At 70.6% G+C, this 15,486-nt stretch overlaps 1 protein-coding gene and 1 long non-coding RNA gene across 2 annotated transcripts in view; both read right to left on the bottom strand.

Moving 5' to 3' along the window:
* Nucleotides 1–135: 135 nt before the first annotated feature.
* MAPK8IP2 (mitogen-activated protein kinase 8 interacting protein 2) lies at nucleotides 136–12,147 on the bottom strand (the record flags this gene model as incomplete). The annotated part of the gene is made up of 12 exons (XM_084290442.1): nucleotides 136–208; nucleotides 334–432; nucleotides 605–675; nucleotides 762–881; nucleotides 1,108–1,217; nucleotides 1,336–1,508; nucleotides 1,670–1,745; nucleotides 2,050–4,512; nucleotides 4,860–4,962; nucleotides 6,540–6,779; nucleotides 7,306–7,411; nucleotides 12,083–12,147. 12 exons carry the CDS (start codon nucleotides 12,145–12,147, stop codon nucleotides 136–138), a joined length of 3,699 nt encoding a protein of 1,232 aa, XP_084146568.1.
* A 2,482-nt stretch (nucleotides 12,148–14,629) lies between these two features.
* LOC311216737 overlaps nucleotides 14,630–15,486 on the bottom strand; it is a 2,131-nt gene continuing 1,274 nt past the window's right edge. Inside the window, exons 2-4 of the long non-coding RNA XR_014618971.1 lie at nucleotides 15,084–15,185; nucleotides 14,869–14,994; nucleotides 14,630–14,785 (exon numbers count right to left, since the gene is read on the bottom strand). This is a non-coding gene — a long non-coding RNA (uncharacterized lncRNA). The remainder of the gene's footprint in view (nucleotides 14,786–14,868; nucleotides 14,995–15,083; nucleotides 15,186–15,486) is intronic.

Genomic DNA, 15,486 nt, shown 5'->3' with positions numbered 1-15,486 from the left:
GCAGTGAGTCCGTCGGGCATGGGCGGGAGCGTGTGCATTAGGGGCCAAGCCGGCTGGTTGTGGGGTCAGACAGAGTCTCTGGCCGTCTGTGGGGCTGGGGGGGTGCGGAAGCTGGAGACACAGCGCCCTGCCCCCTTACTCCAGGTAAATGTCCTCTGTGGGGCAGGCGTACTCCAGGTGCTCCTGGTAATATTCCTGAAACGCTCGGCTGCAAGGCAAGGGCAGGGCCAGGGGCAGCTCAGGGATGGGGCCAGGACCCGGCACCACTGCCCTCTGCACCCCCAGTCCCTGTTCCACCACCCTCAGCCCCCTCCCCACCCGTCCCCATCTTACCCGACGCACTCGGCGACGTGCCGCATGGACTCCTGCGAGACGAAGACGTGGCAGGCGAAGCGGCTCAGCACCGGGTGCTTGGTGATGAACCCAAAGTAGCTGCAGGGAGAGGGCAGGGTGAGCGCGGGGGGCCCCACTCTCACCCCTTGGGGGGCTCCTGCAGCTCAGGGGGGCTCCACCGTGGGGATCCCTGGGCTGCCCCTGCTCATGTGGGGCTGGGAGCACTCGGCGCAGCGCCGTGCACCCCGAGGTGCGGGAGCAGGGGTCTCACCAGCTGTTCCGGGGGTGGCACCCGCAGAAGGAGATGTTCTTCATCTGGAAGAAGTGGCTGCAGCGCTCAAACTGCAAGAGAAAACCCCGGCAGGGTGTGGGCGCCCAGCGGGCTGGGGGACACGCACCAGGACCCCCTGCCCACGGTGCACCCGCACCTCCTCGTCCCGGCCGTACTCGTTGACCGTCAGGATGAGCTTGATGCCCTGCAGCGTGATCTCCAGGTCGCAGCTGGCGGGCGGGCGCAAGTGCACGGTCAGCTTCCTGGTGGTGGCAATCTGGGGGCGTGGGGACGGGGCATCAGGGCGCGTGGTCCTGCTGGGACCCCGGCACAGAGCCACCCCCAACCCCTGCTGAAAGCACCAGGGGGCCGGTGCCCACGCAGCACCCGCAGCCTCTGCCCAAGCTGGGGAGGCGTGGGGATGCATCTCCTGGGCACAGCAGGGTCCCTGCGTGGGGAGGGGGGGGCTGCGTGGTGCTGCCAGCCCCCCCCGGCAGCCTCACCTTCTGCATGGCCGCGCAGAGGATGCCATTCCCCTGGTGGTACGGCACCTCCACCGAGCCCAGGAACTGCACATTGAACCGCTCCACCCAGCACGGGTTCCTCTTCAGGCCTGCACAGGACAGGAGTGGGGAGACGGTGCCCAGGACCCCCGCAGCCCCCCGCTGCCCCCCCCCCAGCACCCCGTGCCGCCCTCCAGAGGCACCCGTGGGGCTGGGAGCGCTTCCTACCGATGACGTCCCTGGCTTGGCCGACAACCTCGTGGGCGTAGAAGGCGGGGAAGATGCCCCTCTCCCCCGTCCGCATGTTGTAGCCCCGGTACCAGTAGTCGTCCTCCTCCAGCTCCACCAGGATGGGGTCGTCCACGTCCAGCTCCAGCTCATCCTCATGGCGAGGGATGAACCTGCGAGGAGGGAGGGAGGGTGGGAAGATGCACACCTGGGGGGTTGGGGGGGGCAGCAAGACCCCAAGAGGTGCCCCACAGCCGTGCCTCGCACCCGCAGAGCTGCCCCGAGCCAGGAGAGGCCACGGGGAGCGGAGCTGGCGGCCGGGCTCACTGCTCACCTGAAGACAGCTCGGTGGGTCTGCTCCCGCTCCTCCCCGTTCACCATGCAGGAGAACAGCCCGAAGGACTCTGTGCCTGGGGCAGAAAGAGGCAGCATCACCCTGGGACCCTCCTGAGCCCCCAGCCCCACACCCCACGCACACCCCGGGGCAGAGGACCACCACTGGCACCTCACAGCCCTGCAGGGGGAAGCCCCCAGCCACTGGGAGCAGCCCCAGCGCCCCGCAGCAGCGCGGTCCCTGCCCACCTCCAGGCCCCGTGCCGTGCCATGACGTGCTGGTGCCGTGCCCAGCTGGATAAGGCAGGACGGCACCGGGCAGCCAGCCTCGCCCCAGCACAAGGCAGCCCACGGCCGGAACAGCGCGGCACGGCCACTTACTGGAGGAGCGGGAGGTGCTGTTGACAAAGACGTTGAGGAACTTCTTGGAGAACTGCAGGTCGGCCTCGGGGGACGAGTCCTCGGAGGAGCTGTGCGCATCGGGGGCCGCCAGCCCGTCCTCGAAGGCCGCCTCGTCCTCCAGGTCGCAGCGGTCGCAGGCGCGGAGCAGGTCGCTGTCGTCGCTCAGCACCGAGGTGCAGCGCCGCAGGCTCACCAGCTCCAGCTGCGTGTGCTCGTCCACCACCAGCGTGTACTTCACCGAGTCGTAGGCCAGGGACTCGTCCAGCGCCCGCGGCTCCAGCGCCTCGGGGGCCGGCGGCAGCGGCAGCTCCCCGGGGAAGCCCCGCGGGTCCTCGGGGAAGGGGGAGCCCTTCAGGTAGGGCGCCTCGTCCTCGTCCGTGGAGTAGGCCATGGTGAAGCAGCGGTTGGTCTTGGCGGTGGAGACGTCCAGGGCAGGCGGGAAGGCGTCGGGGTCCTGCCCCAGGGGCTCTAACCGGACGTCGTCGATCATGTCGTTGTCCTCCAGGATGCCCGAGTCCAGGTCCTTGTCGACGGCCCAGTCCTTGGTGCCGGCAGCCGGCTCCACCGTGGCACGGGGCTCGCCGGAGGTGGCCTCGGTGCCGGGGGAGCCGCGCGGCGGGGTGCGGGGCGGCCCCGTGCAGCAGCCAAAGGTGGCCAAGACCTCGGAGCCACCCAGCCTGTCGAGGGAGACGGGGCGCCCCGGGAAGACGGGCGCGATGGTGTCGTTGGTGGGGTTGCTCAGGAAGAGGAACGGGCCCGGGTCGTCCGCAGGTGGCTCCGGCGCCGCCTCCGTCCCAACGCCCAGGGAGCGCTCGTCCTCGGCGCGCTGCAGGGAGCTGCGCAGCGTCTCCATGTCCACCAGCTCGATGCTGCGCGGGGCGCAGGGCAGGACGGCCGGCTCCCCCTCGCTCACCGGGGAGTCCCGCAAGCCGGGCTCCTCGTCCAGCGCCTCGCTCAGGATCTCGGGCTCCAGGTCGGAGGCTGGGGAGATGGTGTCACAGAGCGAGTGGGTCTGCTGGAAGCACTCGTCTGGGCACTTGATGGGGTAGGAGCCCTCCGAGATCATCTTGTTGACGAGGTTGCTGAGCAGCCACGGCGAGTCTGAGTCCTCGCTCAAGTCAGGCTCCGACTCCGAGTCGGAGTCGTACTCGCTGTTGTCCTCATCGTCCGCCTCGGGCATGAGCTTGGGCCCCACGGGCAGGTAGAAGGAGCGCCGGATGCTCTCCAGGCTGTGGTCTGGGTCGATCTTCAGGTCCAGGGGGCTGGAGGTGGACACATCCGTCTGGTCCACGGGCGCAGAGGAGTCCTCGGGGTTCAGGCTGTCGTAGTAGCCCTCCATCTTCAGCTCCGCCAGGCTCTCCCGCCTCACCATGCCGCTCTCCGGGAGCTCCCTGTCCAGGGTCTCCTCCTCCTCTTCCTTGCCCTTGTCCAGCAGCAGGGAGTCCTTGATGCCCATGACGCCGGGCGCCTCCAGCTCTGTCTCCAGCTCGGCCTCCGAGGCGGGGGAGCTGGCCTCCTCGATGGAGTTGGTGAGGTGGGAGGACCTGCCGCTGCTGCTGTCGCTGCTCAGGTCCAGCTCCGTCTCCGAGATGGAGGAGATCATGTTGCTGACCAGGCGCCCCGCAGCGAAGGCCGCCTCGATCTCCCCCTCCACGTCCGAGTCGGAGCCGGGCGAGCTGAGGTCCTCGCTGTGCCGGCTGCAGGGCAGGAAGGGCTTGGAGGTCCTGCTGGTGAGGTCGGCCTCGATGCCGGGGTCCGAGGAGGGCGAGGTGGTCTCCGAGGAGCCCGAGGGGCGCCCGCGCACGCTGGCCGCCCGGCTGGGCAGGGGGCCCTCCCCGTCCGAGCTGAGCTGCTCCGCCGGCCCCTTGGGGCACGCGTGGGGGCCCGGCAGCCGGGACCCCGGCCCCTCGCTGCGCTGGGCGCAGGCCCTGGCCGCCAGCTCCTCCGGGGGCGGCGGGGCACCGCGATGCTCACGGGGGGCCACGGGGGACCCCGGGCTCCCGGCCCCCTCGCTGGATGCCTGACTCTCCCGGCCGCCGGCCGCTTGCTGCTTTGGCGGGGCGCAGCGGCCGTCCGGAGCCGCGGGCTGCCGGGCCCCGGGGGTCTGGGGCTGCGAGCCCGCGTCGGAGCCGGCGGGCATGCGAGCAGGAGCGGCCAGCCCTGTTGGAGAGAGAGACGGTTCAGGGGGCAGCTGGCAGAGGTGAGGCGGGGAATGTGGTGGTCCGAGCGCAGAGGAGATGATATTCATATTATAATCTTCCCCGGCTCGCTCGGGCGATGGGTTACCATGTGCCAGAGACTCGTGGCTGTTGCCTTGCGAGTCAAAGAGGGAAGGCTGCGGCGGGGTGGGGGCCTGCCCTGTCCCCCCGGGGCTCGGCCCCAGCCCCTTCTGGCTTTCCAGGCAGGGTCCGTCTTGAATGCAGGCGTGGGGAGACGAGTGTCCTGCGGGGCAAGAGCAGAGCGCCCAGGTCAGCTCCGCGCCACACAGCCGGTCCCTCCCGCACCTCGGGATGGGGAGGGGGTGCCGAGGTGTGCCCGTACCCGTACCCGCCTGTGCCTGGCTCCCCAGCCCCACGGGGTGAGGACCCTTCTGCCCAGGACCCCCAGAGCCCCCAGCTCCGCACACGGTGCTGGATGACTGGATTGGACACGCCTGAGAGGCTTCCAGCACAAAGTCCCCAAGACCCCCTTGGCTTTGGCAGAAGGGGAACGGGGTCTGGGGCAGCCCCACTGCGGCACCAGGTCCCGGGACACCCCTGCAGGGCCCTGCCCCACAGTCCTGTGCTCACCGGTGTGCGAGGAAGAGGAGGAGGAGGAGGAGTGGAGAAGGGCGTCCTGCCACGTGGTGCGGTGCGCGGGAGGCGGGTAGCTGCCGTTGTTGTTCAGGGAGTCCTGCGGGGAGAGCAGAGCCGGGCACGTCTGGGGATGGGGCGGTCAGCAGGGTTTGGGAGGGAGAGGGGACACGGGGGGGGCTGCACCGAGGCCTGGCTGTGGATGTGTGCTGGCACCAAACATGACCGGGCCGGCTGGGGACATCCCACCATGGTGCTGCCTTGTGCAGGTCCGGCCACTGCCAGCACCGCGGGCACCCCACGCTCAGATCCCACCCGTGGCACCCCACAGCACGGCCTGGCAGCGCCTGGGACACGTGCCCGGGACTGATCCAGATTAGAGCTGTGACATCCCCAGAACAGGGACCCAGGGGACCGGCACCTTCCCAGGAGGGCGCCCAGCAGGGGACGCGGTGGCACAGGTGCTGTCCCCAGGGAAAACCCATCGCACCGCCCCACGAGCCCCGTCCCCCCGTGAGCTGCACGACCCATAGCGAGAGGGTCCCTCGAAGGGACACCGGCCCCAGGGGAGGGGATGGGAGCCAGCAGGGCCGGGGCTGCCCGCCCGGCGCGGCAGCAGCTGCGGATTAGTGCCGGCGGGCAGCGATAATCCAGCCGAGCCCAGAGATTAGCGAGCGGGGCTGGCGCAACGTGCAGAGGGGCACGCAGTGCCAGGGCCAGGGGGTGCAGGGCTGGGGGGCTGCAGGGATGGGGGGACTACAGGGCTGGGAGCAGCACCACGTGGGCTGTGCCGTGCACCCCAAGGACGGGGTGCTGGGGGGCTCCACAGCACCAGGCTCTGCATGGCCCCAGCAGGCACAACGCGACGGAGCCGGGATTAGCCGGGATTTGCCCCCCGGGCACGCCGACGGGGCCGGATCCTGCCCCCCTCACGCCCCGAGGGACAACGGATCAGGGTCATCCGGCACAACCGGGTGTTGGGCATCCCCCCGCGGCACGGAGGGGCGGCAGGGCTCTGCCCTGACCCAACACCGGCCCCCGGCCCCCCGCCCAGGATCGGAGCCACCGCGCGGGGCCGGGAGCCCCCAGTGCCATGGCAACGCTGCCGGATGCAGGCAGCACCGCGCCCGCTGCCCACGCACTGCGGCGGCGCGGCAGCTCCGGCAGCGCGGTGGCGGCACCGCAGGCGCGTGCGCACGGGGACACAGGGACACGGGGACACCCCCGCAGCACCACGCACGGGGCCCCCCCAGTCTCCCACCACACGGAGAGCCCCGGGGGATGCAGTGCACGCGCACACCCGTGCACACCTGTACACACGCACCCCCAGCCTTGTGGTGCCGCGGTGCCAGCAGCCGTAGCACCTCACACCACTGCCCCATGGAGATGTCCCGGACCCCAAGCTCACCCCAGAGCCCTGCTCCAGGGGCTGGCAGGGGGTGTGCAGGGACCCCACGGTGCCAGCAGCCACCGCACAGACCCAGCCCTGGTGCCCTCAGCTCGGCCACACCACTGCAGAGCTGGAGCCCTCCTTGCACTTCTCTGCCCTCCCTGTGCTCACCATCCTCACCCCATCCTCCCCAACTCTGTGGCACCCCCAGAGACCCCCCAAACACAGACCCCAGGAGCAGAGACCCCCGGGCAGGGGCTGACCCCGCTCCCGACCCCGACCCTCACCTGGGTGCCCGGTGCCGTCAGGTTGAGCGTGGTGGGCCGGTGCTTCTGCGTCTCCTCCAGGGCGGGCGAGGGGATGGGTGAGGCTGAAGGGGACGGTGGAGCTTCCAGCTCGTTGCCCTCCTCCTCCTCCTCTTCTTCCTCCTCTTCCTCATTGTCGTCGATCATCTCGAACTCCTGGAAGTCATCCTGGAAGGTGCAGACGGGGTGCGGCTGCTCGCTGCGCTCCAGCACCAGGCAGTCCTGGGGGGAGCAGCACGGGGTCAGCAGCCAGCCCGGCGGTGCTGGCCCCACCACAGCCCCGCTGCCAGCCCCACAGCTCACCCTGCGGCTCGGGGCCAGCATCGCCTCCTGCCCAAGCCCCAGAGAGCCTCCAAGCTGAGGGACCTGCTCTGTGCCGGGGACCAGGGTGCCCTCAGCTCTGCAGCAGCCTGCCTGCCCCCCCACCCGTGTCCCTGTCCCGTGTCCATCCCGTGTCCCCCAGCCTGGCCCTCCTGGTGCCTGGGGTGGTGCTGGGGAAGAGCTGAGTAAGCTGGAGCCACGTGAGAGTGGCCACTGGGCTGGCTGCTGAGCCATCACTGTTCCTGCGGCTGCCCCGCGGGGCCTGGCCGGAGGTGGTGGGGGCCCGGAGCTCGGCCCCACCAGGACGTCCAGGCTCCAAATCCACCTCCCCGACAGCCCCTGCTCGGGACAAGCCTTGTTGTGCTCCCCCTCCCCGCGTCCCCCCACAGCCCTGCCGCAGCCGCCTTGGCACACGTGGCTCGTGCACCTTCTCGTAGTGGTCCGAGTCGTAGTTCAGCCCGATCCCGCAGTCATCCGTGATCTCCGACAGGTCCTCGTCATCGAATTCCTCCAGGCTGATGTCCTGGGGGGGCCTGGGAGAGGAGCAGGGACATCAGGGCCGCAGACATCGCTCGGCTGCACGTGGGGAAACGCCGCCCGCTTCCCCCCGGCACCACGGGGTCCCGGCGAGCCACGCGGCACCGCAGGGACATGAGCGCACGGCGCCGGCATCACCCCGGGTCCCCGGCACGGCAGCAGTGGCTGGGTTGCCACAGGATATTTTGGGAGCACAGACATTGGTACCACGGAGCAGGGCAGGCACAGGCAGGGGCACAGCCACAGCACAGCCCCTCTGCCCGTGCAGTGGAGGGACCCAGGGGGGCTGCACAGACTCCGAGGTGGCCGCGATCCCCCGGGGTGGGCTCATGCCCCGAGGCAGCCGGAGCAGCTCCGCTCAGGACCCCACACAGCATCCTGCAGGCCTGCCCCATGGGCAATGCTGGAAACAAAGGGGAGGGCGGCAGCCACAGCAGAGCCTGGCATGGGCTCAGCTCCGGGACTCTCCCTGCCGAGCTCAGCACCGAGCATCCCCAGGTTACCACCAGCCTTTAGCCGAGGTGATGGGAGCCCCACGTGGCACGAGGCCCCGTGGTTTGGGGGTGCCCCAGCTGCCCCAAGAGAGGCAACACGGTGCCTTCATGCACTGTCTGCTCCAGGCCCCAGGAGCGGCAGCACCCCCAGCTCCTCCACTGTGACACCAGCACCCAAGGGGTCCCCGCACCCCCCTGGGCAAGCATCCACGGGAGCCTCCCTGGATCCATCCCTGTGGGACACCCCGAGGGCACCCGCAGGAGGCTCCACAAGCCCATGGCATCGACTGGTCCCACACAACCCCAGGGGGTCTCAGCGCTGCACCCACCATGCAGCAGGCAGCGAGCCCCCAGCCTCTGCCCCACCAACTCCAAAATCAGTGCCCGTGGCGGCAGCCAGGTCACTGGCGGCACCGGGTTTCGGGTGACCCGAGATGCGTCGCTGCTTTCACCTTTGGGGGTCTGCATTTAACCTGAGATAGGATTTGTGCAGCTCCTGCCCAGCTCCGAGGATGAGGATGGGGCTGGCACACAGCGGGCTGCAGCCCCCAGCCCAGCGCTCCCCTCTCACCCACCCCTCAGCGCGGTGCTCGCGGCACAGGGGCAAGCCGAGGGCTGCCCTGCTGCCTACCGAGACACTGAGGTAAGGCTGGTCAAAAAAAATTAAAGCAAGCCATTTCCCTGTCGGGAACAGGGTGTCATGGAAACCAAAATTTTCTGCAGGGAGAAAAAAAAAAAAAAGAAAAAGATTACTCTTGGCAGGATTTTCTGCCGGGAAAACGTAAACCAATCGCCGCAGGTCAGCGCTGAACCAGGGAGGGGCTGCAGGGCCCGGGGCTGTGGCTGGGATCCCCCCTCCTGCACCCCGGGGTCCCGGGGAACACCGTGGGCACGCACAGCCCGGCCAGGCAGGGGCACGGCAGCGTCTCCAGCTGGAGCTGCGCACCCCGGGGTGCCCCACAGCAGGGACAGCAGCCGGTGCCCTGCTCCAGCTCGGCACCGGACCCTGTCCCAGCCACCCCCTGGCATTTTTTCTCACCCCCCATCACAGCCTGACCATGAACAACAAATAGGGCTGCTCTCCCTACCTTTGACTTCTGTTTTTGCCCTTAACTCCCATTTCCAAGCTCCCCTCTCCACCACGGATGCCAGGAGCTTACTCCGATTTTACTGAGAAAAAGATTTTCCCCTAATCACATAATTCCCAGAAGTAGGCCATTAAGACAATGTCAAATATCCTCCGATCTGCGGTGAAATCATCAGTTGGTGGTGGAAGCTGCAGCACCAGCCCACGGGGTGCGGGGCTGGGACCAGCCCCAGGCCCCAGACCCCGGCCCCAAGAGCCCCCCAGGGGCTACGGGGGCAGAGCCCAGCCACCAGCCCTGGGGACGGCCACAGCCACGAGTCCTGGCACGGAGACGTGCCAGCATCCCATGGGTCCCCTGCTGGGGGAACCAACTCTGCCATCAGACCCCATCCCCAGCCAAGAGGACGCACACCCTGGCCGTGGGGTGGCAAGGAACACCACGGCACGGCACGGCACGGCACCCCGGTGCTCTGCCCTACAGGCAGCTCTGGTCACAAGTTGCAGCCACAACAAACCACAGCCGGAGCTCTGGAGCTGCTGCAGGAGGCCACAGCAGGTCCGGAGCTGCAGTACTGCCCCAGGGACACCCCAACTCCAGCCCCTTGGCCAACGGGGAGCATCACCAGCACGGGCACGGGGCCGCAGCAGGGGGTGCCTCGGATGCGCTGGTGATGAGCAGAAGGCGGCCAGGGAGGTGGTGCCGGGTGGGCAGCACCCAAAGGGGGGTCCGGAGCTGGTGGCTCAGGGGGAGCAGAGCTCACCCCAGCCCCATGCGTGGAGAGAGGGCTCCAGGAGGTGGTGGAAGGCAGCAGGACACCAAACCTCACAGTGGGACACCACCAGACCACACAGCAGGACACCACCGGCACCGCGACCGCGCACCCTTGGCTGTGCTGCCAGCCAGGCCGGGCTGACCTCGCTGGGCTGTGCTGGGCCAGGCGGCAGCGGGGAGCAGGGGGGATGCAGCAGAGGAGGGCTCGGCCCCAAAAAGGGCCCCGACATCAGCCCCTGGGGTGCGCAGGGCAGGGGCACACATCAGCAGGCAGCCAGGAGCCGGCGTGTCTGCGCTGGGAGCTGCCGGGGGCCGGGCTTTGTGCGGAGGGAGTGACCAACAACCAGGCCAAGGGAAGATTGAATTTCCTCGTTATTTTCAGCTCAGCTCCCTGGACAGTTCTCCTTGGACCTGGATGCGATGCAATGGCTCCTGCAGGGAAGGGCTGGGGACCGTGACCCGCGGCCCAGCGCTGCGCCTGCCGGTCCCTGCGCCAGTGGGGCACAGCAAGGTGGGGGCTGGCCCCCGGGAGCCCAGCACCAACCCCACAGCCCCCACCCCAAGGCAGGAGCCATCACAGGACACAAGAGCCACCTCGCAGCCTGCCCAGGACCTGCCCCGTGCCCACCCCTCACCTTCACCTGCCTCTCCTTCCCCAACCACAAGCTCAGCACCCCGCTGCAAAACCCTCTGCTGGCAACGGGCACGACCCAGACCAACCCCCCCAGGCCCCCCAAGCCAGCCACCAGCTCCATCACGGCACCCGCACACCGGGGCTGCCCCCGTGGGCCTCGTCCCCCCCCCAAAAAGGACGGGCAGCACCAGGGCCTTGAGGCCGCAGGAGCCAGCAGTGGATGGGCCGTGGGGGGGGCTCGGCGGCTGTGGCCCAGGTGGGAGCCAGGCTGCTGCTCCTGGGGGGCACGGGGGGGAGGCAGAAAGCAGCGTTTCCATGTTTCCGTGTCTCCGTGTCTCCATCTGGCACAAGGAGAGGTTTTGGCCCCGGGGGCGGCTCGTGCGGCACCGCCGGGGATGAGCCGCAGGGGAGGGACGGGAGGGTGGTGGCAGGGGGACACCGCCGTCTGGGTGGGGCTCACAGCCCTGGGGGGGGGCTGGGCTGGGGGCTGCGGCCTCCCCTGCCCCTCCTGGGCTCCTGGCCCAGGCCTCGGCTGCAGGGAGGAGGCCGCGGAGCTGCTGGGGGCCAGCACCGAGCCCCACGCAGCAGGGGCCGGGGGGACACGGGGAGCAGCAGGAGGGGCGGTGGGCACGCAGGAGGCACGGCCAAGCCCCCGGCCGGGCCCCCCCCGGGCATCGCCAGGGCCCCGGTGCCAGGAGGGAGGCAGGGGAGCGGGACGGGCGCTGCGGGGAGAGGCCGGGGCCGGGCCCTCCCCACCCTGCAGCACCGCAGCCGCGGCCTCTCCCGGGGTCCCTGCGCTGCGAGGCCTGGGGGGGGGACGGGGGGGGCGGCTGCGGGGTCTGCCCCGTGCGGGACAAGACCTGGGGGGGGGACAGGGGACGGGGAGCTGTCCTGCATCCCTCTGAGCCCCCACCCGCGAAGCTCTGTGCCCCCAGGGCCTCCCCCGTGCCCCCCCCACCTCTCCGACCCCTCCCCACCCCAGGTCCCGCACCCAGACCCCGCACCCCCCCGCATCCCCCCGGGGACCCCCTCCCGGACTGCGCCCCGCAGCGGGTCCCAAGGTCAGCCGAGGTGCTGGGGGGGGGGAGCGGCCCTGCGCCCCCCCGCGCTGCCAGGACCCAGCCGTCGGCACAGCCCCGGACCCCCCCCCCCGACCCCCCCCGGACCCACCCCAGACCCCCGGGGGTGCCCCACGGGGGGCGCCCCCCAGCGCGGCCCCTCCCCGGCGGCGCCCGCGTCTGACCCCGGGGGTGCGGAGCCGCCTGGAGGGGGGGGGGGCTCGGGGGATTTAGGGGGGGGCCGAGCCCCAGCCCAGGACCCCGCCGGGCCCCCCCCCGCCGGCTGCAGACAAAGGCAGGGGCCGGGAGCGGGGCTCTGCCCCTGCGGGACCGGGGGTCGGGGGAGGGGGGGACCGGGGGATGGGGGGGTCGGGATCGGGGGGTGGGGGGGAGCCGGGGGGGCTCTGCGCAGCCCAGCCCAAGGTGAAGGGCGGCTCCGGCCCCCCCGCAGCCCCCGGGCTCGGTCCCGCACCGGCGATGCGCGGGGAAGGGCAGGGCTGGGGGGGGGGGAGGAGAGGGCAGGGAAGGGCAGGGTGAGGAAGGGCAGGGAAGGGAAGGGAAGGGCAGGGCGGGGGAGGGCAGCCCCCCCCCCCATCGAGACCCCCATCCCGGCGCCGCTCACCTGCAGCCCGGCGGGGACAGCGAGTGGAAGGTGGAGAGCGAGAACATCTCGGCGCGATCCGCCATCTTCACACGGGGGCTGCGCCGGACTGCGGACAGCGGGGGGGGGGCGGGGGGGGCGGGCGGGGCGGGGGAGGGGAGGGGCGGGGGAGGGGAGGGGGCGGGCACGGGGAGGGGAGGGGGAGGGGAGAGGGTGGGGATGGGGAGGGGGTGGGAGAGGGAGGGGTTGGGGGGGGCAGGAGGGGGGTGGTGGGGAGGGCGGGGGGGGAGGATAAAGGGGGTGGGGAGGGGCCGGGGGGCTCCGCACGGGGGGTGGAGGGGGAGGGAGGGCGGGGGGGGGGGCGCGGAGGGGCTGGGGAGCTGCCGGGAGTGGGGGTGGGCGGGGGGGGGGGGGGGGCACGGGGCTTGGGGGGGGCTCACGGCGAGGGGAGGGGAGGGGAGGAGAGGGGTCGGGGCAGGGGGGGAGGACCCGGGGGGAGGCCGGGACCGGGTCCCGGGAGCTGTCCAGGGCCCGGTGCTGGGGGCCGGGAGCTGTCCGCGAGCCGGTGCTGAACCGGGGCCAGGACAGAGCCGGGGACGGAGGCCGGGAACGTCCCGGTACCGGAGGCTGGGACGGTCCCGGGGCCAGTGCTGGGGGCCAGGAATTGTCCCGGGCTGGAGGCCGGGAATGTCCCGGTGCTGGGGGCTGGGACACGTCCTGGACCCGGTGCTGGGGGCCGGGGGCTGTCCAGGATCCACAATCACAGAATATCCCAAACTGGAAGGGACCCACAAGGATCACGGAGCCCAACTCCCGGCACCGCACAGATCGACCAAAAATCTTAGACCCTGTTCCTAAGAGCACAGCCCAATCGCTTCCTAAATCCCGACGGTCTCGGTGCGGTGACCGCGTCCCTGGGGACCCTGTCCCGGTGCACAGCCACCCTCCCGGTGCAGAGCCTCCTCCTGATGTCCTAAACCCCCCCCTGCCCCAGCCTGACACCGTTCCCGCGGGTCCTATCACATTTTTTATGATATTATGGCATTACAGATTTATGATATTATGGCATTACAGAGAACAGGTCACCCACCTCCCCACTGCCCCCTGTGAGGAAGCTGTAGACCCCAATGAGCCCCCCCTCAGCCTCCAGTGCCCGATCGCCTCCCCCGACCCTGCTGGGGGGGACACGGGGTGCAGGGGGGGCAACGGGAGCTCAGGAGGCTTCGTGCAGCCGCACAGTGATGGGGCAGGGTGAGGGGGGGGCTGCAGGAACCAGAGGTGCCCCCCGGGATGTGGAGGCAGAGGGGGGGTCCCAAATGGGCAGGGGGAGGTCAGGCAGCGAGGGCACCCCGTGTGCTGTGGGGGGGTGCAACATGGTGGGAGCACAGAGGGGCAGAGAGCTGTAATTGGGGGGTCCCCAGAGGCTGGGGGGGGTCACAGGGAAGCAGCACCCGAGGGTCATCAGGGGAGGACCTGGGGGGGCCAGGAAGAGCTCTGGGTGCTGGAGGCTGCAGAGATGAGGCCGTGAGGCTGCGCAGGGGCTGGGGGGGGTCCATGGGCCAGGGAGCAGCTCGTGCTGGGGGGCAATGGCCTGGGGGTGGGGGGCCGGGGCGCCCACCCCTCCCTGCAGCCACTTGGGACAGGCTCACAGCAGGGCCAGCCGGGACCCCCCCCTTCATCCAACTGTACCATGGCACCGTGCTGAACCCCCCCCCCCAGTGGTATCCCAGCCTCCGAGGTACCGGTCCCAGTGGCACAGACCCCCCAGGACGTGACCCCCCCACCCCGAGGGTGCCCCCTGAACACACTTGGGGGTTGGGGACCCACTGCTGGAGGCCCAGAGGCACTGCCCCTGGGGGAGGACAAAGCCGGGGGGCACCTGGCTCCCCCCCACCCCGCTGGAGCTTTGTGAGTGCCTGGGGGGGGTCAGAGGGGCACTGAGACTCCCCCAGCCCCCTGCCCGTATGGGGCCAGCTCCCTGAAGCTTCCCAGACCCAGTGCCAGGGTCTGCAGCCCCTGCAGTGTCCCCCCCCCAGCCTGTCTGTCCCAGGGGTCCAGCACTGCCCCCACCACCCCCCAGACCCCCCCCCAGGGACACCAGCCCCCAGCCCTGCCTCCCGCAGTGCAGATTAGGGCAGCCCCAGCCCCGTACAACCCCATACAACGCTGTGGCAGCAGCCAGATGGGGCAGGGGGGTGGCAGCAGCACCACCGCCCCCCCCCCAGCCCACCCCCCCCGGCTGACCCAGCTGCTGCCACGGCCCCAAGCCTCCCCCCACCCACAGCAGCCCCGGGCAGGGCTCCACGGGGGGAGGACGTGATCGGGGCTTAGGGCCAAGCTCTGCTGGGACGGAGCCTCCTGCACGCCACCGTCCTGTCCCCCTCCGACCCCCCCAGGGCTGTGTGTCCCCCCCCAGTCCCAGTATGAGGGCACAGCCGGTCCCAAACACCAAAACACCGCCTGCAGGAGCCTTTATTGGGCACCTCAGGGCAGGGGGCTGCCGGTGCCCGCAGGGAGCAGGACCCAGGCCCCCCCCCATGCAGTGGGGGGAGCACGGCACAGCCCCCCCCCACGCCCTCAGGGGCTTGTGCCCCCCCCCTTGGCCAGCAGGAGGTCCAGGTAGGCGCCGGTGACCAGGTCCTCGTCCTGCACCCCCAGCTCCGCCATCAGCTCGCGGGCCACGCGCTCGCCGTGCTCCACGCTCTGCTCCTCGCTCAGCACCACCTGCGGGCACCGGGGGGACACCGGGGGGGGGTGAGGGGACACCGGGGGGTGCACCCTTCCCCCCGTGGCCATACCCAGCTCACCTCCAGCTCCAGGAAGTCTCCCAGCCCCTCCACGCTGTCCAGGTGTACCCGTGTCTGCCCCACCATGTAGAGCAGCCGCTGCTTCCTCACCACACCCAGCACGCCCAGTGCCTGTGACAGCACCGCCTGCACGGGTCCCAGGGAGGTTGGCAGGGGGGGGGACCCACAGTGGGACCCCCGCCCCCCAGGGGCCGTGGGGCGGCCCCGGTGCTCACCTCCAGCCCATCGGGGTCGTCCGTGGGGGTGATGCTGAACTGGGACAGCTTGGGGCCCGCGGTGTCGGGGCGCTCGTAGAAGATGAGCTCGCCTCGGCCATCCTGGGGGGGAATTGGGGAGGGTCAGTCCGTGTCCTACCCCCCTAAGTCCCAGCACCAAACCAGGCCCCACATCAGCCTCCCAGTCCCAGTCCCACACCCATACCGGTCCCATATCCCATGCCCACTGCTCCCCCAGGTCCCATCCCCTGTATCCCCCCCCAAAACCCTGTACCCCATACCCACCTCCCCATTCCCATCCCCTGTATCCCCCCCAGGCCCTGTACCCCATACCCAACCCCAATTCCCATCACTTCCCTATCCCCTATCACCCCCCAAGTCCTACCACCCATACCCCACTCCC

This window comes from Netta rufina, assembly GCF_964035555.1.
Source record: "Netta rufina genome assembly, chromosome: 1".
Classification (NCBI taxonomy): Eukaryota; Metazoa; Chordata; class Aves; order Anseriformes; family Anatidae; genus Netta; species Netta rufina.
The sequence above is the reverse complement of the archived record's forward strand: the minus strand, read 5'-3'. Positions and strand labels throughout refer to the sequence as shown.